Source organism: Haliotis rufescens, unplaced genomic scaffold (genome assembly GCF_023055435.1).
Source record: "Haliotis rufescens isolate VD_foot unplaced genomic scaffold, xgHalRufe1.0.p SCAF_11, whole genome shotgun sequence".
Classification (NCBI taxonomy): domain Eukaryota; kingdom Metazoa; phylum Mollusca; class Gastropoda; order Lepetellida; family Haliotidae; genus Haliotis; species Haliotis rufescens.
Window position 1 is genome coordinate 17634524 of NW_025963791.1, and position 18572 is coordinate 17653095.

The 18572-nt window shown below is 39.6% G+C and overlaps 1 protein-coding gene across 1 annotated transcript in view; it reads left to right on the plus strand.

Annotated features, from left to right (window-relative positions):
• The window catches only part of LOC124152029 (calmodulin-A-like), a 48493-nt gene extending 33141 nt beyond the window's left edge, over nucleotides 1-15352 (plus strand). The window contains exons 3-5 of the mRNA XM_046524750.2: nucleotides 3041-3184; nucleotides 8513-8755; nucleotides 11667-15352. Coding sequence (XP_046380706.2) covers nucleotides 3041-3184; nucleotides 8513-8755; nucleotides 11667-11716 — 437 coding nt within the window. The 3' untranslated portion in view covers nucleotides 11717-15352. The remainder of the gene's footprint in view (nucleotides 1-3040; nucleotides 3185-8512; nucleotides 8756-11666) is intronic.
• The last annotated feature ends 3220 nt before the right edge of the window (nucleotides 15353-18572 follow it).

Consider the following 18572-nt stretch of genomic DNA (forward strand, 5'->3'; position numbering starts at 1 on the left):
ATTAATTACAAAAACGTACAGCTGTGTATTTCCAGATACCTAATATGATAATTATACCTTTAAAGAACCTTGACGTTTCTCATAGATCCAGATATGGTACAACCGGTGTTTAACCTGACACAGATATAAACCTGAGATGCAAGAGGAGTTGTGTCTTTTATTGTACACACCAATGAAACGCTAAATTTATTGCACTGCTGTGAAGGAATTGTGTCTTTCCAGCTCCGTTTCAGCGCAGGGAGATTACTGCTGATGAGGCTGACCTTTCAACAAGGAAACATTGGATGAATTTATCGTATTAACGTCGGACTACGTGAACAGTTTCAGTCCTTTTATAAGGATATAATGTCAAGATTTTATTTGACTAATGGTCATGCAAGTCCACGAATAGATTACTGGGGTAATCCGTAAATAAATTGAATTCCACGCCGTTCCAGCAACATTTCCCACTCTTTTTTTCCATATATTTGCACAGACAGCTGTTTATGGAATCGGATTGTGGTGGACCAAATGCTAAAGCACCAAGAGAGAGATTTTATGAAGAAATGTTTTACAAATCTATTAAATGTCTCCCCAGACTAAAATGTTAATGAAAGTTTTTGTTGTTTGTTGCAATATTCCATATATATATATATATATATATATATGACGGCTGTCTGTATATAATGGTGTCTGGACCAGACAATCAAGTGATTGATGTAATGAGCATCGATCTACACAACTGGGATACAATGACATGCATCAACCAAATCAGCGAGCGTGACCACCCAATCCCGCTAGTCGCCTCTTACGACAAGCATAGTCGCTTTTTACGACAAGCAAGGGTTGCTGACGACCTATTCTACCTCGGATCTTCACGGGTCGTAAATGAAAGTATGGACAAACTATGACACACTTACCTCGATAATTTGGCATGTGTACATGTCTGATTAATTTGTGAATGTGAGTAACAATGTTATATTATGAAAACTTTCAGCTCCGATGGTATATGTATAGGATCAATGTTCACTGAAAAATGAGAATTCCTTCACAGATTTCTTTACAAAGCATATTCTACGGTCTTTCCGTATAAACAACCGTGATGGATGTGTTCTTAAAATAAGTTCAAATAACAGGGTCATAAAGAGCCATCCATCTATTGCTGTCGTTTCCTGAAATGTTATTTCAATTCATGTCCATTAAATTATTATTTGACAATCAATCACTATTGATGATTTTCGCAAGAACGTCAACCAATCGGATTTTCTGCTAACGAGAAAGAATGAGTTTTTTTAAAAGTAATATGAAATTGATATTTTCCGATTTCGTTATGAAAGCACAGACAGTAAATCAGATTAGTTGACATTATATTGCAGTCTCGCAGGCGCATTGTGACTGATCGAGCGGAGAATTTAATCACTCCTCTTCAGTTATACGTCCTTCGCTAGGAAAGGACAATCGTTAGACTGCCATTGCAATTCAATTAATCACATATTGACAATAAGTTTGGATTGAATAAAAACGTACATGTTACAAAGCCGTTTAACGAGGAAGGGACATGGAAACTGTAAAGATTTTCACTATTTAAAACAGACATTTACACATATATTATAAAACCCTTATGTATGTTTTTTTTTTTACAGACCTGAGCTAAAAATAAGGGAGGCCAGCGAAACCGCCTAATTTTTTTCATATTTAGATATATGCTTAAAGACTCAGAGTGACAAAATGTGATAAGACTGTATGACAATAGGGATGACTTCAACTTTCCCCTTATATCGAGCAATATTCCAGACCTTGGTGTCTACATTTCACAACTTTGGAGGTACAACCGAGCATGGTCTTTCTTCGAAGAGCATCATGTGAATCTTGGACAAAAATTGCTAAACAATCAAGGCCTTAGTAAAGCTTTCAGAACGTTTTATGGACGAAGGTGGAGAACATTTACAAATCAGACGCATCAGTGACAAAAAATGATGATGCCGGATGCAATTTCCTAATTTATCTTGTGCCATATGTTCCCGTTCTTTTAAGGTGAACTGACCTTTGCATTTGTCGGGTGTCACTGGTGGGGTTTAAACAAAATGATAACCCTATGTGGTCATGTTGCGCACCTTTAGGATACAGGTGAGGTGAGGTGAGATGAAATGGGGTGTAACGTTGCGTTCAGATTATTGCATCTATTGTGTGTAGCTGTTTGGATTAGGTCACTAGTTGGTGTTTATAGTGTTAGCTTACAGAGACACAATGACACAGTATACTGACTTCGAAACAATCATTGTTTTATCCACTTAACGCCGAAAGCCAGGCAGGGCAACAACAATTACCATTTTAACGTCTTTGGTACGACGCGACCGGGGATTGAACCACCGACCTTCCTCTCTCCTGGCAGGCGCTCGATCCACTGAACGGAGGCGGATTCTAAGATACAACATCAGAGACGTGCCTTGTGTGTTTTTCACAGTGTCATGTATTTGACGTTCAAATTTGAAAAATTATGACGATGTATTATTTTTGTGTATCCAAACCGAAAATCAAGCAGATAATGATACAAGACATTCGAGACATTGTAAGGTTTGTTTTATGTCCTCTTATCAATGTGTATTTCAGCAAGATAATTCAATTCGTATTCAACTTTGGAACTGAACAAAACCAGTTATAAATGAAATTGTCTTGAGGTCACATACATATTTTTTAAATATGTTTTGTTATATAATTATTGTTCAACAGACACCTGTCCGTTCGCTATTCTCAGTTATTATATTTAATGGTTAATACGTTTAAGTTGGGTAGTATGTGTTTTTAACACCTGGTATCATCATTAATTTATCGTGGCTCATGTATACATGCTAATGGTTAAGTCGGAGTCGTTCAATGGTCTGTCGCCTTTATTTATGTCAACCAAATCGATTATATTATTAACACAAATTATCATTTTAAACTAATATCAACTCTTATCAGGACTATAGCATATTTGATTCAAGGCTCCTAAGAGACGTCTTTCTGTTTTGACAATACTGGAAACACTGTCTTTGATGTAATGATAATTGAATCTTTTCAGAATTTAAAGAGGCGTTTTCTCTGTTCGACAAAGACGGGGATGGCACTATATCCCACAAGGAGCTAGGTGTTGTGATGCGGTCACTGGGCCAGAATCCTACGGAGGAGGAGTTGCAGGAGATGATCAATGAGGTGGACGCTGATGGTAGGTATCTCTATGAGCCTGTTAAGGCTCCAATCTGGTGTCCATTTCCAGTCACGACAGGCTCAGTTGTCTAAGGAGCCACAATACGTTGTGCAGTGTTGCGTTAGTTAAGTGTGCTGGAAACAGTCCTATGATCGTGGGTTCGACTCCCAGATTTGCCCTGGTTATGTTTTTAGATTTATCAGCACCATACCCGTTCCCGCAGGTTTCACCATAGACCTGCATCAGTCTGGGCTTTCCTCAAACACCAAGCTGACATGCCGTGATATGACTGAAGCACGGTTTAAAACTGCGTTAACCAACCTTGCTCATTATGACTCACTCCAGTCAAGGTCTAGACATTGTACTAAATATCACGTGTGAACCTGAAACATTGTCTGTATGCAATTAGTGGGATATTTAGCGGCTAATTTGATGTACATCCTAAAATGTGTTTAGGAAAACTATTAAGAAGATGTGCTTAAAACCCATTTGGTCCAAGCCTAGCAATGAATTTTCTCATTCTTTGACGTGCAGTAACGTAAGTTAATATAATCATCCTAAATGAAACAATAAGTCACATATGACAATTACAAGGAGTGGCTGAATAGTTTGTTGTTTAACACCGCACTCAGCAATATTCCAGCTATATGACAGTGGTCTGTAAATAATCGACCAAGCAAGTCAGCGAGCCTGACCACCCTGTCCCGTTCGTCGCCTCTTACGACAAGCATAGTCGCCTATTACGGCAAGCATGGGTTGCTGAAGGCCTAATTCTGTCCCGAATCGTCAGGGGTCGGGTGGCTGAATGGTTCTGAGCCTAACTATGATGGACTGCGTTGATGGAATTGGTTGCTAATTATTTTGCAACATTTATAAACCTTCTGGCTATTTGTGTACCTCGATATGGAGTTTTTGAAATTGTGGTAACACCTCGTAGGAGGTATTACAACGATTGTAACAGCTCGCAGGAGGGCTTACAATCATTGTAAACCCTTGATAGAACAAAAACTACATCAAGAGATGCCAAGCTTTTTTTTACTTCAAAGGAAGTTGAATGTCAGAGAGATTCCAGGTTTTACGCCTGCTGTGGTGGGTTCAACCAGGTCAACACCAAGAGAAACAGTAGAAGATGCTGTGGAGGGAGCTGACTCCGTTTTACTGGCCTTCGACAGAATTTCGGAAACAACCGCTTTCTGATCTTCACTTGCACGCTTGTACACACCTACGGCTTCGCTACGATGCCCAGTTTGGTTACAAATGTCTTGCTCGTCTATGTTAGCTTGGAAGAGACGGGTTACAGCAGTCGCGCGAAGCGAGTGATTAGTTTTCTTCCCAACGATGCCAGCCTTGACACACAGCTTCTTGATTGTACCCCCAACGTGTTGTGTCCAACCGGCATACTATGGTACCACTGCGAGTCGGCAGGCTTCCTCAGGGGTGTCAAGTAAAAAGCATCCCTTTTCTCTGGGAGAGTTTTCGGGCTAAAATAGATTAACATAACACGGAGACATAAAAATGAAATAAAATAAACCATTAAGAATTAGCAACTTGGAATTTAACTGAATACTTTACGTGACAAAGCGATCAAAGTTAAGACATTTAATTTTAAAATTAGTAGTATTTGAAGTTTTTTCAGAATTCAGAAAGATTTTTATTCAAAGATAGTTTCGACTCACTAAAATGACTGAAAAATTCTCTGATCAGGTCTCTGCTTGTTCTCATACGCTCTCGCGTCCTTAAGTTTGACCTTGCGTTGTTGGATTCCACCGGGGTTCGTTTTAGAGATGTCTTCACAGTAACGTAGGTAACGTCGACCTTTGCTGTCAGGGAAGGGACCAGTTATCTGAGGTTGGTTAAACATCCTCAAATTGCGGTGCTTTTCTTCTCCCCGTAATGCAAAATTGAGACCTAAAACAAATTTCAAATTAACCGCTCAATTTTATTTCAATAAATAAATACATATTCGAAACTGACAGACAAAAAATTAGAGAATAAAGACTATTTTCGACTCAACTGAGCAGAGATGTTCGTTGCCCTTTAGTACGATATAAACACTCACCAGTTAGGTACAAAACTGTATCCAGTAGTGACTGGGGAGTAGAGTCTCCAAGCATCCCCTTCTCCCACAATTGCTGTTCCTCTTCCTCGGATATAACTTCTGTCGACCTGCGTGTTGACGCGCCGAATCCCTTTCATTACTGCATCGAGAGATTTTCTCGCTTCTTTAAATACGTCATCAAAAAGGTTGCAGAATGCAGAATTTTCTTTCAGAATTGCCGCTGCATACATTCCATATAACGTCGTGGATGGATAAACTTCCCCGTCCTGCTTCCTGGCTTCAAACAAAAAGTACGTCAAGGCAGTGTTCAAGTCCGGCCTTTCCCTATCCTGCAAACGCTGTGTCAAACAACTAGGAAGCAAACGAAGATTTTCATTGACTGAGCGTTGCATTCTCTCCTGTTGCCATCGCTTGAAAATACCCACAGCCCAGTCATTTTTCATTCGAGTTCGCTTAGAAACAGTACCTTTTAACTTCTCTCTCATAATCTCCTCGGTCAATGGTTCCCCAAAACGAAATTGAAAATCATCTTTCTCCTGGGATCAAAATTTTGACTGAGTCAAAAATAAGTCTGTCTCGCTGCCAGACATCACTTCGGGCTTTCCTCCCACATTAAGCTGACACGCCGTGATATAACTGGAAAACTGTTAAAAGCGGCGTTTAACCAAACTCACTCACTCACTCGCTGTCAGACATCCTCTTTCGTCACTGGCTGTACAATGAATGAGCGTCAGTCAAAGCAAAACGTGTAATAGTTTCAGCCTACGAGACGCACGTGCAGATTTCGTGCCATTGCGAGACGCACGTGCAGATTTCGCACCGTTGCGAAACCCACGTGCTGAAGTCACCGGTTTCACTGAACCGAGTTCACGACTGCAGGTGATATTTCATCTCCGATACAGGTTATACATTTGAGAGTTTTTATTACAGTTATTTAATTAAAAACGTTGTCTATGCAATGAATCGGTTTATAAGTTGAACAAACCATTTCTCCTCGGGATTACCAGCGATTGCAAACCCTGACATTCGCTGACATACCGAGGGCGCCGTAGTAGGTCCCCGAGGTATGTCACCTCGAGGAGCTCATGTCAGGGTTTACAATCGCTGGTAATCCCTCGTAGAAATGGTTTCTCCTATACATAACCTCTCCGAGGTTCTGCCAACGATGTTAGAGTGCCTTGATCCTACTGGTTTGGAACGCGTCCCCCTGGTGGTGTGATGTGTCATACACAGCGGAAATGACATCATCATCATCATTTGCATAATGCTTGTCAGACAGTTCTTTCCTCAAGTTTGGGAAGAGTTGGAAATCTGATGGACCCGATTCTTTTGAATAGGTTGTTCTAGGAGTTCAAAGCCACAGTCATGCATTGGAGCGATAACATACAAGTGCACAAGTGCCTTGTCTTCATGGAGCATTATACCTTTAGTGATTGAGTATGGTTTTACCCTGCTTTTAGCAATATTCAAGCAATATCACGGCGGGGGACACTAGAAATGGACTTCACACATTGTACCCATGTCGAGAATCGAACCCGGGTCTTCGGCGTGAGGAGCGAACGCTTTAACCACTAGGCCGCCCCCATACCTTAAGTGAGATTTCCTCGACGTTGCTGCACTCACATTGTTCACTAAGCAGATAAGCATAATATTGGCCACTTGCGGCCTGAACTTTTGGGAGGTAGTCCACCAGGAGGAACCCAGAAATCCAAACCCATCACCGTACCAAAATGATGGAAGAGACTTTGGATGTTTCCACTCTTTGACTGTTGTTCCACTGTCTCTGGCTGACAGTGGTGAACACAAGACTCTTCTATGATTACAAATCGCTTCACAAAATCAGTTGAGAGATGATGAACCTGGTGTCATTGGAACTTAGTGTGCTGAAACCTTCGTCATGGTTCATTCCTCAGAATGTTCTCAACTCTTTCATGAGAGATGCCAACTGTGTTGGCTATGTGCCCATATGAGTAAGTCATCCAGCATCCATAATCATACTATGTATTTTATCAACATTTTCCGAAGCGTTGGCAATTGAAGGTCTTCCTGATCTTGGATTAACTTCGAGGCTCACATTTACCCTCTTGAACCCTGCTGCTTAATTCTGCGGCAAAGGAAGGAGCATCATCCCCTAAAGTTGACGCCATGTCCGCATAGATGGCTGTTGGAGCTCTTTCAATTTGAGATACGTGATGACTGCGCGGGCGCCAATTTGGTCAATTTTCATCAACAGTGAATACCAAGTCAATGTAATTCCTGCAGAGATATGCAGCCTGGTTGTGTATTTGGTTCAAATGTCCTTAATACATGCAGACTGTTACGGGTGTAACATGCATCCTTCGTTGTTAGGCCAAGAAATGTTCAACCAGTCTTCGTAACTATTTGGTTCAGAAATGAAGAAAAAGTATATTGCCACGTCCTCCTGGCCTTCTTATTTTTCTTAATAACATACGTCCTCAAACCATACATTTACAGAAGTGATTGAGAATAATGCCGTATATTTCAAAAGGTTTGCTGATTGGTTTTCAGACAGGTTTAATTCAACTAATTTAATTACATTATTACACGGGCTACAGACGTATCGAAGTTATGCATCTTTGAATTCATTTCTAAAACTATTTCCCTTCAGCTATTTCAGTTGACTCAGGAAAGACCGCACAAAGCAATGAGGACATTAATTGAGGCATATCTCAAGAGAAATGTAGAGAATAGGTAACAACCAGCATGCTTAATTATGTCTGAGGTGGCATGCATCATTTATTTTATTTACAACATTATGAAGCAAAAAGTTCAGTATTGTCAGTCATATTTGATATTATTGGAATTTCAGCATTGGCGTCCATATTATTGAAAATTATAATGACCATGCGCTTGAATAAATCTATCAGTATTCTATTCCAATTTTCTACATTATGAAAACGTTAGCAAAAAATCACACTTCCTGATTTTACCGAATCTGTGGGCGTCTGCACCGTGATATTTCATTCAGATTAAATCTATACTCCATTAAATTGCTTTCTTGAGCATTTTCCATGTGGAATATCAAATGCCGCTCTAAACTAATATTGGATATTTTTGTGTTTGTTTGACGTCATGAATTATATCTCTTCCTCTGGCAATCAGTTGAAACATGTTCAGTTAAATGTCATTGGCGTAAGTTGATCCGAATTATGTGAATAATAAACACTTTCTCAAATCTGCTGTCATTCCGTTAGAATTGTGTCACACTTGTCCATGTAATCGGATGGGAAAACCAAACGTATCCTCTTCCCGTCGCATTTTCACAGGTAATGGCACCATCGACTTTGAGGAATTTCTCCAAATGATGGCAAAGAAGATGAAAGAGACAGATAATGATGAGGAGTTACGGGAGGCATTCCGTGTGTTCGATCGAGATGGAAATGGTTACATCAGCGCCGCTGAGTTGCGGCATGTTATGACAAATCTAGGAGAGAAGTTAACCGATGAAGAGGTAGATGAAATGATTAAAGAGGCTGACGTTGACGGCGATGGAATTATCAGCTACGACGGTAACTGCATCCATTGTTATTATCTTCGTCCCATACATAGTTTCATACGAACGCCGTTTGGTAATTTATGTCATTATTGACCAATAGCGTGATCGTTATTTTCGACTCCCGCAGAGAGTGCTTAAGTGTCATATTCACCAATCGTATGAAATAGTTAATTATATAATGATATTGTATTTGTCTGAATTGCACATGTAGTCTATTTCCATGGAGTCATGATAAAAGCATTGCATTTGCAATCGGGATTTTTAATACACTGCATATCAGGTTGTTATTCACGTGCACCAAAAAAAGACAACTGAAAAACGGATTTTAAAGTGAAAGAAGAGGATTCTGCAATCGTCCAAAGCTACTTAAATGAACTGATAATGAATATTTAATACACTACATTTATAAATACATTTTAGTAGGTGGCCTTTTAGTTGTGTACATGCCCTATTCCAGGAGTACATGAGCAAAACATGATTTACCGCCTTTTCCTGCAGTATTCAAGCAATTCACTTCGGCTTGTAAATATTCGAGTCTGGTCAAGGCACGACAGTGGTTGACAGCATGAGAAACGATGAAAACCGTAGGGGTACGATGACACATTATCAGCCATTTAAATTATTTAGCCCACCCAATCCTGATTTAAGCCTGCAAGTATGCAAAGTATGTGTTTGAACTCGATATGAGATATGATTATGTAATTGATTATTTGCGATGTTTCAAGGGATGTGTCATTCATCTGTCAACAATATGAATGCGATATTTTCTTTTACGCAACTTAGGATGGGATACACTGTTTGGACCTCAATCTATGGAGATTCATACCCCAATGAAGTCACACTTATCTTACTTTTTTCAATCGCTATTTGGTACGTGCGACCTCTTGTGAACAATTGTCTTGCTTTTGCATGTGTTTGTGACGGGCGTGTCAGGATAAAAAAATACCTTTTCGCGAACACCTGGTGTCATAACTAATTAAAACTCCTACACCAATCACTGTACCGGTGAACAAAAACAATTTATCAAAAAGTGCTACATTGTGAGAGTATGTTTGCACAAGATGCCCTGCATTAATTTCCTTGATAGTAAGGTTAAAACAAACAGATATAAGTAATATCATCAGTAGATGGGTGATTTATGTTTTGTGCTACTCTAGTACGTCAAGGACAGTGCATCGTGTTGACCTTGAGTACATGAATCCCAAATACAATCGTGATAAATAGGATAAATAGGCCTGCCTCTCAAAAACTTAATGTGATAAACACCGCTAACTTTTAACATGAAAATCCAAGTGCAATTATAATGAAAAAGGTTGGTCTAAGATCAACAGGAAACTACCACCGCCCTGGAAAGAGAATCTGTAAACCATCCTGCTCTGAGTACATGCCTCTGCGGCAACTCTGAAGCAGTCCGTAAAATCAAGATTATTTTATTATTTGGTTCTGGTCAAGAATTCGTATCGACAAACGATAAGGCAACACTTTAATACGATCTTGTTTGTAACTGCAAAGCACAGAAACTCACGTACGTATTCTCCTTCACACGAATAGGCTATGGTATTATCGTTTAATTGTATTGCTGGTCGATTCACAGATGGGAATAGGCGACTGATAAATGTCCGTTAATGAAAAGGCACAATAGCGCATTAGAGTATCGGCAGTTAAACCGCTGATGAGAACCATTAATACATTGTGTATTCGACACACCGAGACATTAAAATCATAGTACATGAGCACGTTATTCAAGAATTGAAATTCTAAATAAAAGTAAATAAACTGTGACTGGAAAACGGTATGATTGAAATTTTAAAAAGCCTATTTGTTTCTACTCAGGACTGTAATAGGATACTTTAAAGCGAATTGTTAGCGGGATGAAACTGCAAACAAAACTCCAAGGGACAATGATCAGCATCAGTACTTGTTCCCTGTTGGGATGGTTAATGTGTTTGGCTGTATCAATACTCCCAAAGACCAGCGCGGTGAAGTGACGCGTTCTCTCTCTCTCTCTCTTTATCTATCTATCTATCTATATCTCTCTCTCTCTCTCTGTCTCTCTCTGTGTGTTTGTACAAATCCAGATTACACCGATTTTATAGTGCTCGCCAACCAGTCCATGTCATCTCAATGCCGAGCGCCGGGCAGTTTAACAAAACGTATCAGTCTTTCGGTATAACGTGGCCGGGAATCAAACCCCGGCATTCCGCTCTCCGAGCAGACTAATATTGCTCATAGTTCACACGTGTTGGAAGGTTGATTCTGTGTTGAATTATGCGATACATCAGTACAGTGTTGCAAAGAAGAAGTATTTGTAGCCAGCGACAGGCATGAGTGAATGAGCTGGTTGCACATCGCTAAATAGCATTATTCCGACAATATCTCTGGTAATCGAACCCGTGCCTTCGGCGTGACGAGCGACAGCTTTAACCACAGAGCTACCCCACCGCCCAGGTCAGGTATGAACCTTCTTGAACTGTCTTACTGGGAAAGGATTTACATTCCTAAACTGTATACGAGATGACTATTTTGTGAATACCCGATGGCATTGTTGATGCAAACAGGCAGTTTGTTTGCTGTTGACGCCAATATTACAGCAATATGAATAACGTCCAAAGCCATCGGTTTTGATTCAACAAAGTAACCAAGCCATGACCACACAATCCAAGCTCAACTGTTCGCGAACACCTGGTGTCATCACTATTTGATAGTGATTCATAAACACATGCTTATGACAAACTAGTAGTCGGAATCGTACAATGGATTATGCTTTCAGCTGATTTGTCTTTTGATTATAAAACTGGTTGCTGCCGCGCTTTATTTTTATGGCTACACCATTGTGGTTTTAATTATGTCTATGTAGTTCTAGCATCACATAAAAAGTCCAAACGAAATGGAAAAAAACATGACGAGCATTTTTGTTGTTGCAGATTTCATGACCTTCGCCAACCAGCTATTGTTTTCATATGGGCCGTTTTGATGTCGGAAAACAAGGTTTAACATAGCCCAAGTTCCTTTATGGACTGATACTGTGCCCAAGTCCTCGATGACGATATTCCAGTGTGCATCTCAAAGAGACAAGGAGGCCAAGAATACAGTAGAGTCATACGACCCATATGCAAAAAGAAGTCCATGCCCGAGATAGTGTGAGAAAAGACCTCTCTGGCACCACGATGTCTGGGATATCATTTACGTTGGGATATGTGCCAGTCAGTCGTTCTCCTGCGGCAGTCACTGCAGGCCACCATCCCCAGCCTGCAGCTGTGCCCCCTTCCATGTTGTACTCCGCTCACTATCACCCGGAGTCTTTGCTTAGGTGCACACAGTAGGTTGTTGTTAACATATCGTCTCACAATGAACAGGGTGATGTGTGCGCCATGTATGTGGGGCAACAGTGTGTGAGGTAACACCATACATAGACGGTTGGTGTTGACACTGTCATGTGAACTATACCTGACGTTGTCATTGCGCCCACGTCAGTTGCACTTCATACAGTGTGATCGAATACGTGCATGTATTAAAAAAGTGTTTGATTTCTAAAAGACAACGTACATGATGAGGCCCCGATCGGTCCACTTGGTGTGCATATAAGAAATAATGAACGTTTCCAGATCGAGTTAGTTATAGATGTGTTCAAATGAATGTGAATTAGACTTTCCACCACTTCCATGTTTTAGCCTCTAGGTAAGACTAAAATGCGCTCTAAAGGTTAGATTTAAAGGATTTAGAGGATTTGATGAAGCCAGTTTATTTGTATATGAGCAGGCCTTTGACACAAGTAGTGATACGATGTTGTAAAGCCAGTACACAAACATATAGTGAAAAGCCTTCTCAGATCCCCGTGAGGAGTTTGGGTGGTACTGGCTCCCAGTGGACAATGCTGGTGGAAAGATGCGACCAAATTGGATCGAGTGGTCAGGCTCGGCGCCTTGGCTTATTGCGTGTCATCGGATTCTGGCTGCTTGGATTATTGCTGATTTTGGCCCGGTCCTGACTTAATCATTAATTGTTCTAGGCTGTGATATAGCTGGAATGATGCTGTCTCCGTCGTTCAACAACATGCACTCAATTCACAATTGCATATCGTCAAATCAACATTTTCAACATTTATATTTATACATTTGATTCTGTCAGAAATTTGCAAGTGAGAGAGAAAAAAGTTGAGTTGCTATTCACATAAAAAAATTCGTAACTTTAAAATTGGACTTTTTCAGTCACAAGGCAAAAGGCGTTATTTAGCACACCACGGTCTTAGTCAGAGGACCCGTTGTGATAAACCACAACTGTCACAAACGTTTAAGGTCAATTGTAAGAAACGTGTTCAGAATATTGGAACATAGTTTTTTTCAACGTTCTCAGAATATTCGTCACTGATAACTGGTATCAATTATGTTCAATTTCATGTACTCATCTGTCAATATTCCAAAATTTATTAATTATATGTACAGCGATTTAATCTACTCACTCTAAGATACTTTAAGACATATTTATATACCTATGATATCAGGCGGGGGCACGGGTGACCCAGTCGCCTAGGGCGACGCAGTACGCTTTGCAGAACTGCGTCCCTAAGTGTGCCAAACATCTGTGGTAGCAGGTTCGATTCGTGATTCGGCATGATTATGTTTGTATGTTTGTCAGCACCTTACCCATGTCCGTGGGTTCCATTAAAGTGGTAAACGTCTATGACCTGCATCTATTCGGGCTTTCCACCCACATCTAATAAAATGACACACCGTGATAAAACTCACTAGATGATATAGCAGGACAATACCCTGTATTGTTTATAATCGTCAGTGATCATAATTAGTAACACACTGTAATTGCAGGATACGTGTTCATTACGAATTAATCGCACACTTAACAATGTTGTGCTTCGCAAAGACAGACAAATACTTAAAAGAAAGTATTCAAACTCGTTTCCATAAAATAGAAACAAAATAAGCAATGGCGAGAACGTAACAGTATCAAGATTTATATTAGTATTTTTACATGAGTAAAACTGTGTACGCGAATAAGAATGTTTGTTACCTGAGATATTTTTTATATTACCATTCTTTTTTGTATATAACAATAATCACCTACGCCGTTGCCAAATATTCCAAAAGCAGAATCTCATTCCAGGACAGTGACACAATGATCTTTCTGATACAGTGAACGCAGTTATCACAATGGTACAGATTAACTTTGAAAATCACCAATAGGTAACGTCCTATCTCAATTTTTTAATTACAGACATAAACGCAATTCAAATACTTACTTTGCGCACTTTAACTAAGTCACTGCGTCGGGTGATATTATAATATCGTCCAATTGTTAGTTTATATCATCGAAAGGACTGACAAAGTAAACATTTGGGAATTTCGCTGCCTAAAGCAGAATACTATTCGTTATTCATTGCCTGTATGTAGATTCTAAAATGTATTATTTACCGACTTATGACGTAACATTGAGATTATTGCTATGGCAGTAATGGTTTTGTGGTCCCCTGATAATCTCTTGTTTTGGAATAGTTATGTTTATGGAATAGTTATGTTTAACACAGGAATACTAAGAGAGTCAGATTTATTACGCTGGTTAGGTTTCAACATTGAAAACATCCTTTGGGAATTTCAACATTATATGTGTAGAAGATTAGGTTTTGGCGAATGACGAAAGAAACCATAACTGATATTGTCAGGAAAACGTCTGTCAATGATTGTCCTAGAAACCTTTTTGAACCAGAATATGAACTCCGGCAAATAGTGATAATATTGTTTTCCTTTGTTCGGTCTGGTGGACAGAGTCTGAAAATGCACACCTTTGAGACATCTATATATTTTCTACGGATGAACACATCTTGTATGTTAGGGCGCAAATTGAATACATGTACATATAGCCTACATATATTGCATTGTCTGTGAGAAAACTTATATTTACCTGTTTGTACCCAGTTGATTGTTGTTTGTACATTTATAGCAAATTTATTATCATATTTTACCAAATGTACATATTGTTATCGAGATAATTTATTTATATAAGAAACGATGCCATATTTATGTTTGATCAGGATGGGTGTATACTGTTTTAGTGGTGTTTCACATCCAATGAACATTTAGAAGATATAAGTGTCGTGACTATTTTAGTGACAAAGTAATCAAACACTTCAATAAAATGTACTTGAAATGTGACTGACAGTCAATGTACTAAAATATTTGAACATGAACGGTAGTCAAACGAAATTGTAATGGGGGCGTCCCGCCTGGTCGAGACACATTGTTTAAAGGTGATTCGAAGCCGGTAAATCATTTTTCACCGCGTATGAATATATTCGCCTGTCTCATTTGAAAAATGTATCATTGGGCATAGCGACATGACTATCGCTGTCCTTATATGTTGCGGCGATTAATACATATCAGAAAATGTGGACAATTTTTGTTGGTTTCCACAGCATTCTGCTAAAGTATCGGGTAGACTTCACGGGTCCCAGAAATGGTTTAGTTACCATACTGATCATGGAAGTCCGGTGGAGGTGAGGTGAAACTGGGTTTAACGTTTAACGTCGCGTCCAAGATTATTGCACTTATATAGCAATGCATGCACGTGTATGTGTTTGTGTAGCTGCTTGTACTAGTCCGGACTGATGCCGATTTATAGTGCTAGCTCACTGAGATACCATGCCGCAGTTTAACATGAATAGCCCACTCAGACACAGTATACTGACTCCGAGCCGACCAGTCCTTGAGCGCCAGACAGGGTAACGTCTTTTTGTATGACGGGGCCGGGGATCGAACCCCGGACCTTCCGCTCTCCGGGCGGACGCTCTACCACTAGACCACGGAGGCGGTCGGAAGTCCGGTGGAAGTCAGAGAACAGAGCAGAACGTTATTACTCCCAAGGCTATATGTTCATAACATCTTTGGGGTTTACAGGAGATCAGAATTATAATCAGAATATTGACTTGAATGCATCCATTACTATTTTTTTATAGCTAAAATGGATAGAATTATCATTAAATCGCCCGCATGTTATCAGAAATGAGCGAGCCACTGTAATTTGTGAATGCCCTCATATTGCTTGATGACGGGCCATTATAACGCCCGATGTTAGTTGACGTCATAGGGATAGGAATAGGTGAAGTCACGTTCAATAGTGACGTCATCTTGTTTGTTCTTTGACGTTTCCATATTTATGAAAGTGGGTCAGTGAAATTCGTGTTGATTGCACTAAATGTTTCAAAACCGATAACAAATTCTATCCATATTAGCTATAATAACGGTAACGCTATTTTTCCGGGCATTATCATTTGCAGAAGCCCTCGGTTTTTTCAACAAGTTCACGGAAGACCTCGGGCTTCTGCAAATGATAGTGCCCTGAAAAATAGCGTTAACCTTATAATGATATTTGGCTAGTTCCTTTATTGAGATATGTTTTTTTACATTGAAAAGGCTGGATAAGTTGATACCGTGATGGATTGACAGTAACGTGTAATGGTAAATACAACTGTCTGGTGGAATTAAAAGTAACGTGTAATGGTATATACAACTGTCTGGTGGAATTAAAAGTAACGTGTAATGGTATATACAACTGTCTGGTGGAATTAAAATAGTTACATTTTAATATAAAATGAAATTCGTCAGCAATGACCTGACAATTACATAAAGTGCATTTCCCATCCACTAAGAGTGTAATGTTCAATCTTCCACATTCGATGAGTAAGTAATGACAAGATGTTCTACACAATAGAGCTGATATATACAGCAATATGGGTAATGAGTTTACTAACTATGTTTCCAATGCAATTGTATGCTTTATGACTTTATATATATAAGATGATAGATCTAATTGTCATGCACACACAAATACATGTATGCCACCGAAGAAATGTATTTTCAACCTGTGAACTCGTAACGATAAATTCCATGTGTCATTAGCAGAGTGTACTGGATCATAAGATCTGAACGTTCGTGTGCACCCCTCGACCTTCGGTGTCATTTTGCAGAAGCCCATTCAGGTCCTAACATCCCGTACACCCCGCATGTAACATGTAACTCGAAATAATTTCCGGGTGTTGATGTACACATGTATAAATTGCCAGTGACATATTTCGTTTCAAATGCGTTGTTTTAGTTTCAAGTTTTAATTCTGTGAAATTCACTGCAAACTCAAATACATGTATATTTTAATACATGCACGTTGATCTAAGTTCCTCTTACCAATTTGTTTGCATACAATAAAATGTACAATTTGTAATAAAATTGATATTAAATGGTATGGTGTCTTTTTAAATCATAACTGAATTCCAGTGCTGGATAAATATTAACTGGACAGAGATATCGGTTTCGTATTTGTGACAGCAATAGGTACAGAAAGGATCAGCATATTGCACGAACACGCAAACATACAAGACGGAAGCCTTATTGACTGAAAGGCAGCCATACGGACTCTTTTAGACTAAAATCTAGTCTCTGAAATGAACATATCGTACATAAAAAAACAGTTGTTCAGTTATCTTAATAACAATTTAAAAAAAGGAGCCCAGTGACTCTCTTCATTCCTGATACTGCAGTGATCTAGACTTGCCAAACATTATAGACTTGCATGGGCTGTATTTGATATATATTTGTATCAGGGTCTGTAAGACAGACTAGGACTCTTTGATCAGCCAAGTTATTTGCCAGTCGAAACTCTGCTGCCACAGAGGTGAGAACGTTCAGGCCGAAGAAGGGCGAGTGATAAGGCTCTAAATAATAGTACGATGTGCATTGATGAATTCCGACCCTCTGGACATACAATTTACTCTTCGTACTTCGTGGCAGAAAGTTAAGGGGAAGTTGAACTATTGATGCACATATTGATCTCAGCAGTACATGTATAAGAGACCCGTGAAGATTTCGGGGTAGAATAGGTCTTCAGCAACCCATACTTGCCGTAAAAGGCGACTATGCTTGTCGTAAAAGGCGACTAACGGGATCGGGTGGTCAGGCTCGCTGATTTGGTTTATACATACATTATTTTACAGACCGCCGTCATATAGCTGGAATATTGCTGAGTGCGGCGTTAAACATCAAACAAACAAACAAACAAACAAACAAACAAAACATGTATAAGACAACCCTCTTCACGCTAACAACTGTGGTCGCTTTGTCAAAACATACACATTAATTCACATTATGTTTCTGCTTGTGTATGTAGCACTAAAAGGGTAGGGTATCTTTTGACAATTAATCTATCTGAACTTCTTCTCCAGTGCCAGATTAAAACTCGTACACTTTGACTTCTGCTTGTTCAACCACTGAACAATATAACAGCACATAAAAGGGGTATGGTCTTGACCGCCGTTTTCCTTGAAGATGCTATCGGGTATTTACTCAAAATTGTATCCCCAAAGATGTCCGGTGACCATTGCCACAATTAAGATTAGGATATCTGACTGTGTATGCGGTATGGGATACGCGATAGCGGGACATGCATGTGCTTGGAAGATTACAAAGTCAAACAGAGTTCATGTTAACGGAGAAGCTTTTGAATGTGCCGGTTTAGTCACTCCCTGAAGCACGGCAATCTTAAAACCTCGCAGCATGTGTGTCCCTCATTGGCCTAAATATCTGCTCCTACCTCCTGCCCATGGAACCAAGAAGCTTGCGGAGGACACCTTGTAGTATGGCAGCCCATTTTCCCCGAGCCTGGTGTAATTGGTACAGATCTTGTAACCTGGTTCACGTTGAAAAAACCCCCGTCTGTCTAGCTCATCCCACAGATGCTCACTTGGTTTGACAGCACATTCCATTCCTTTGGAAATTTGAACAAATATTTCATATTTCACATATCGTAATAGTTTATATCGCATTCTGTGA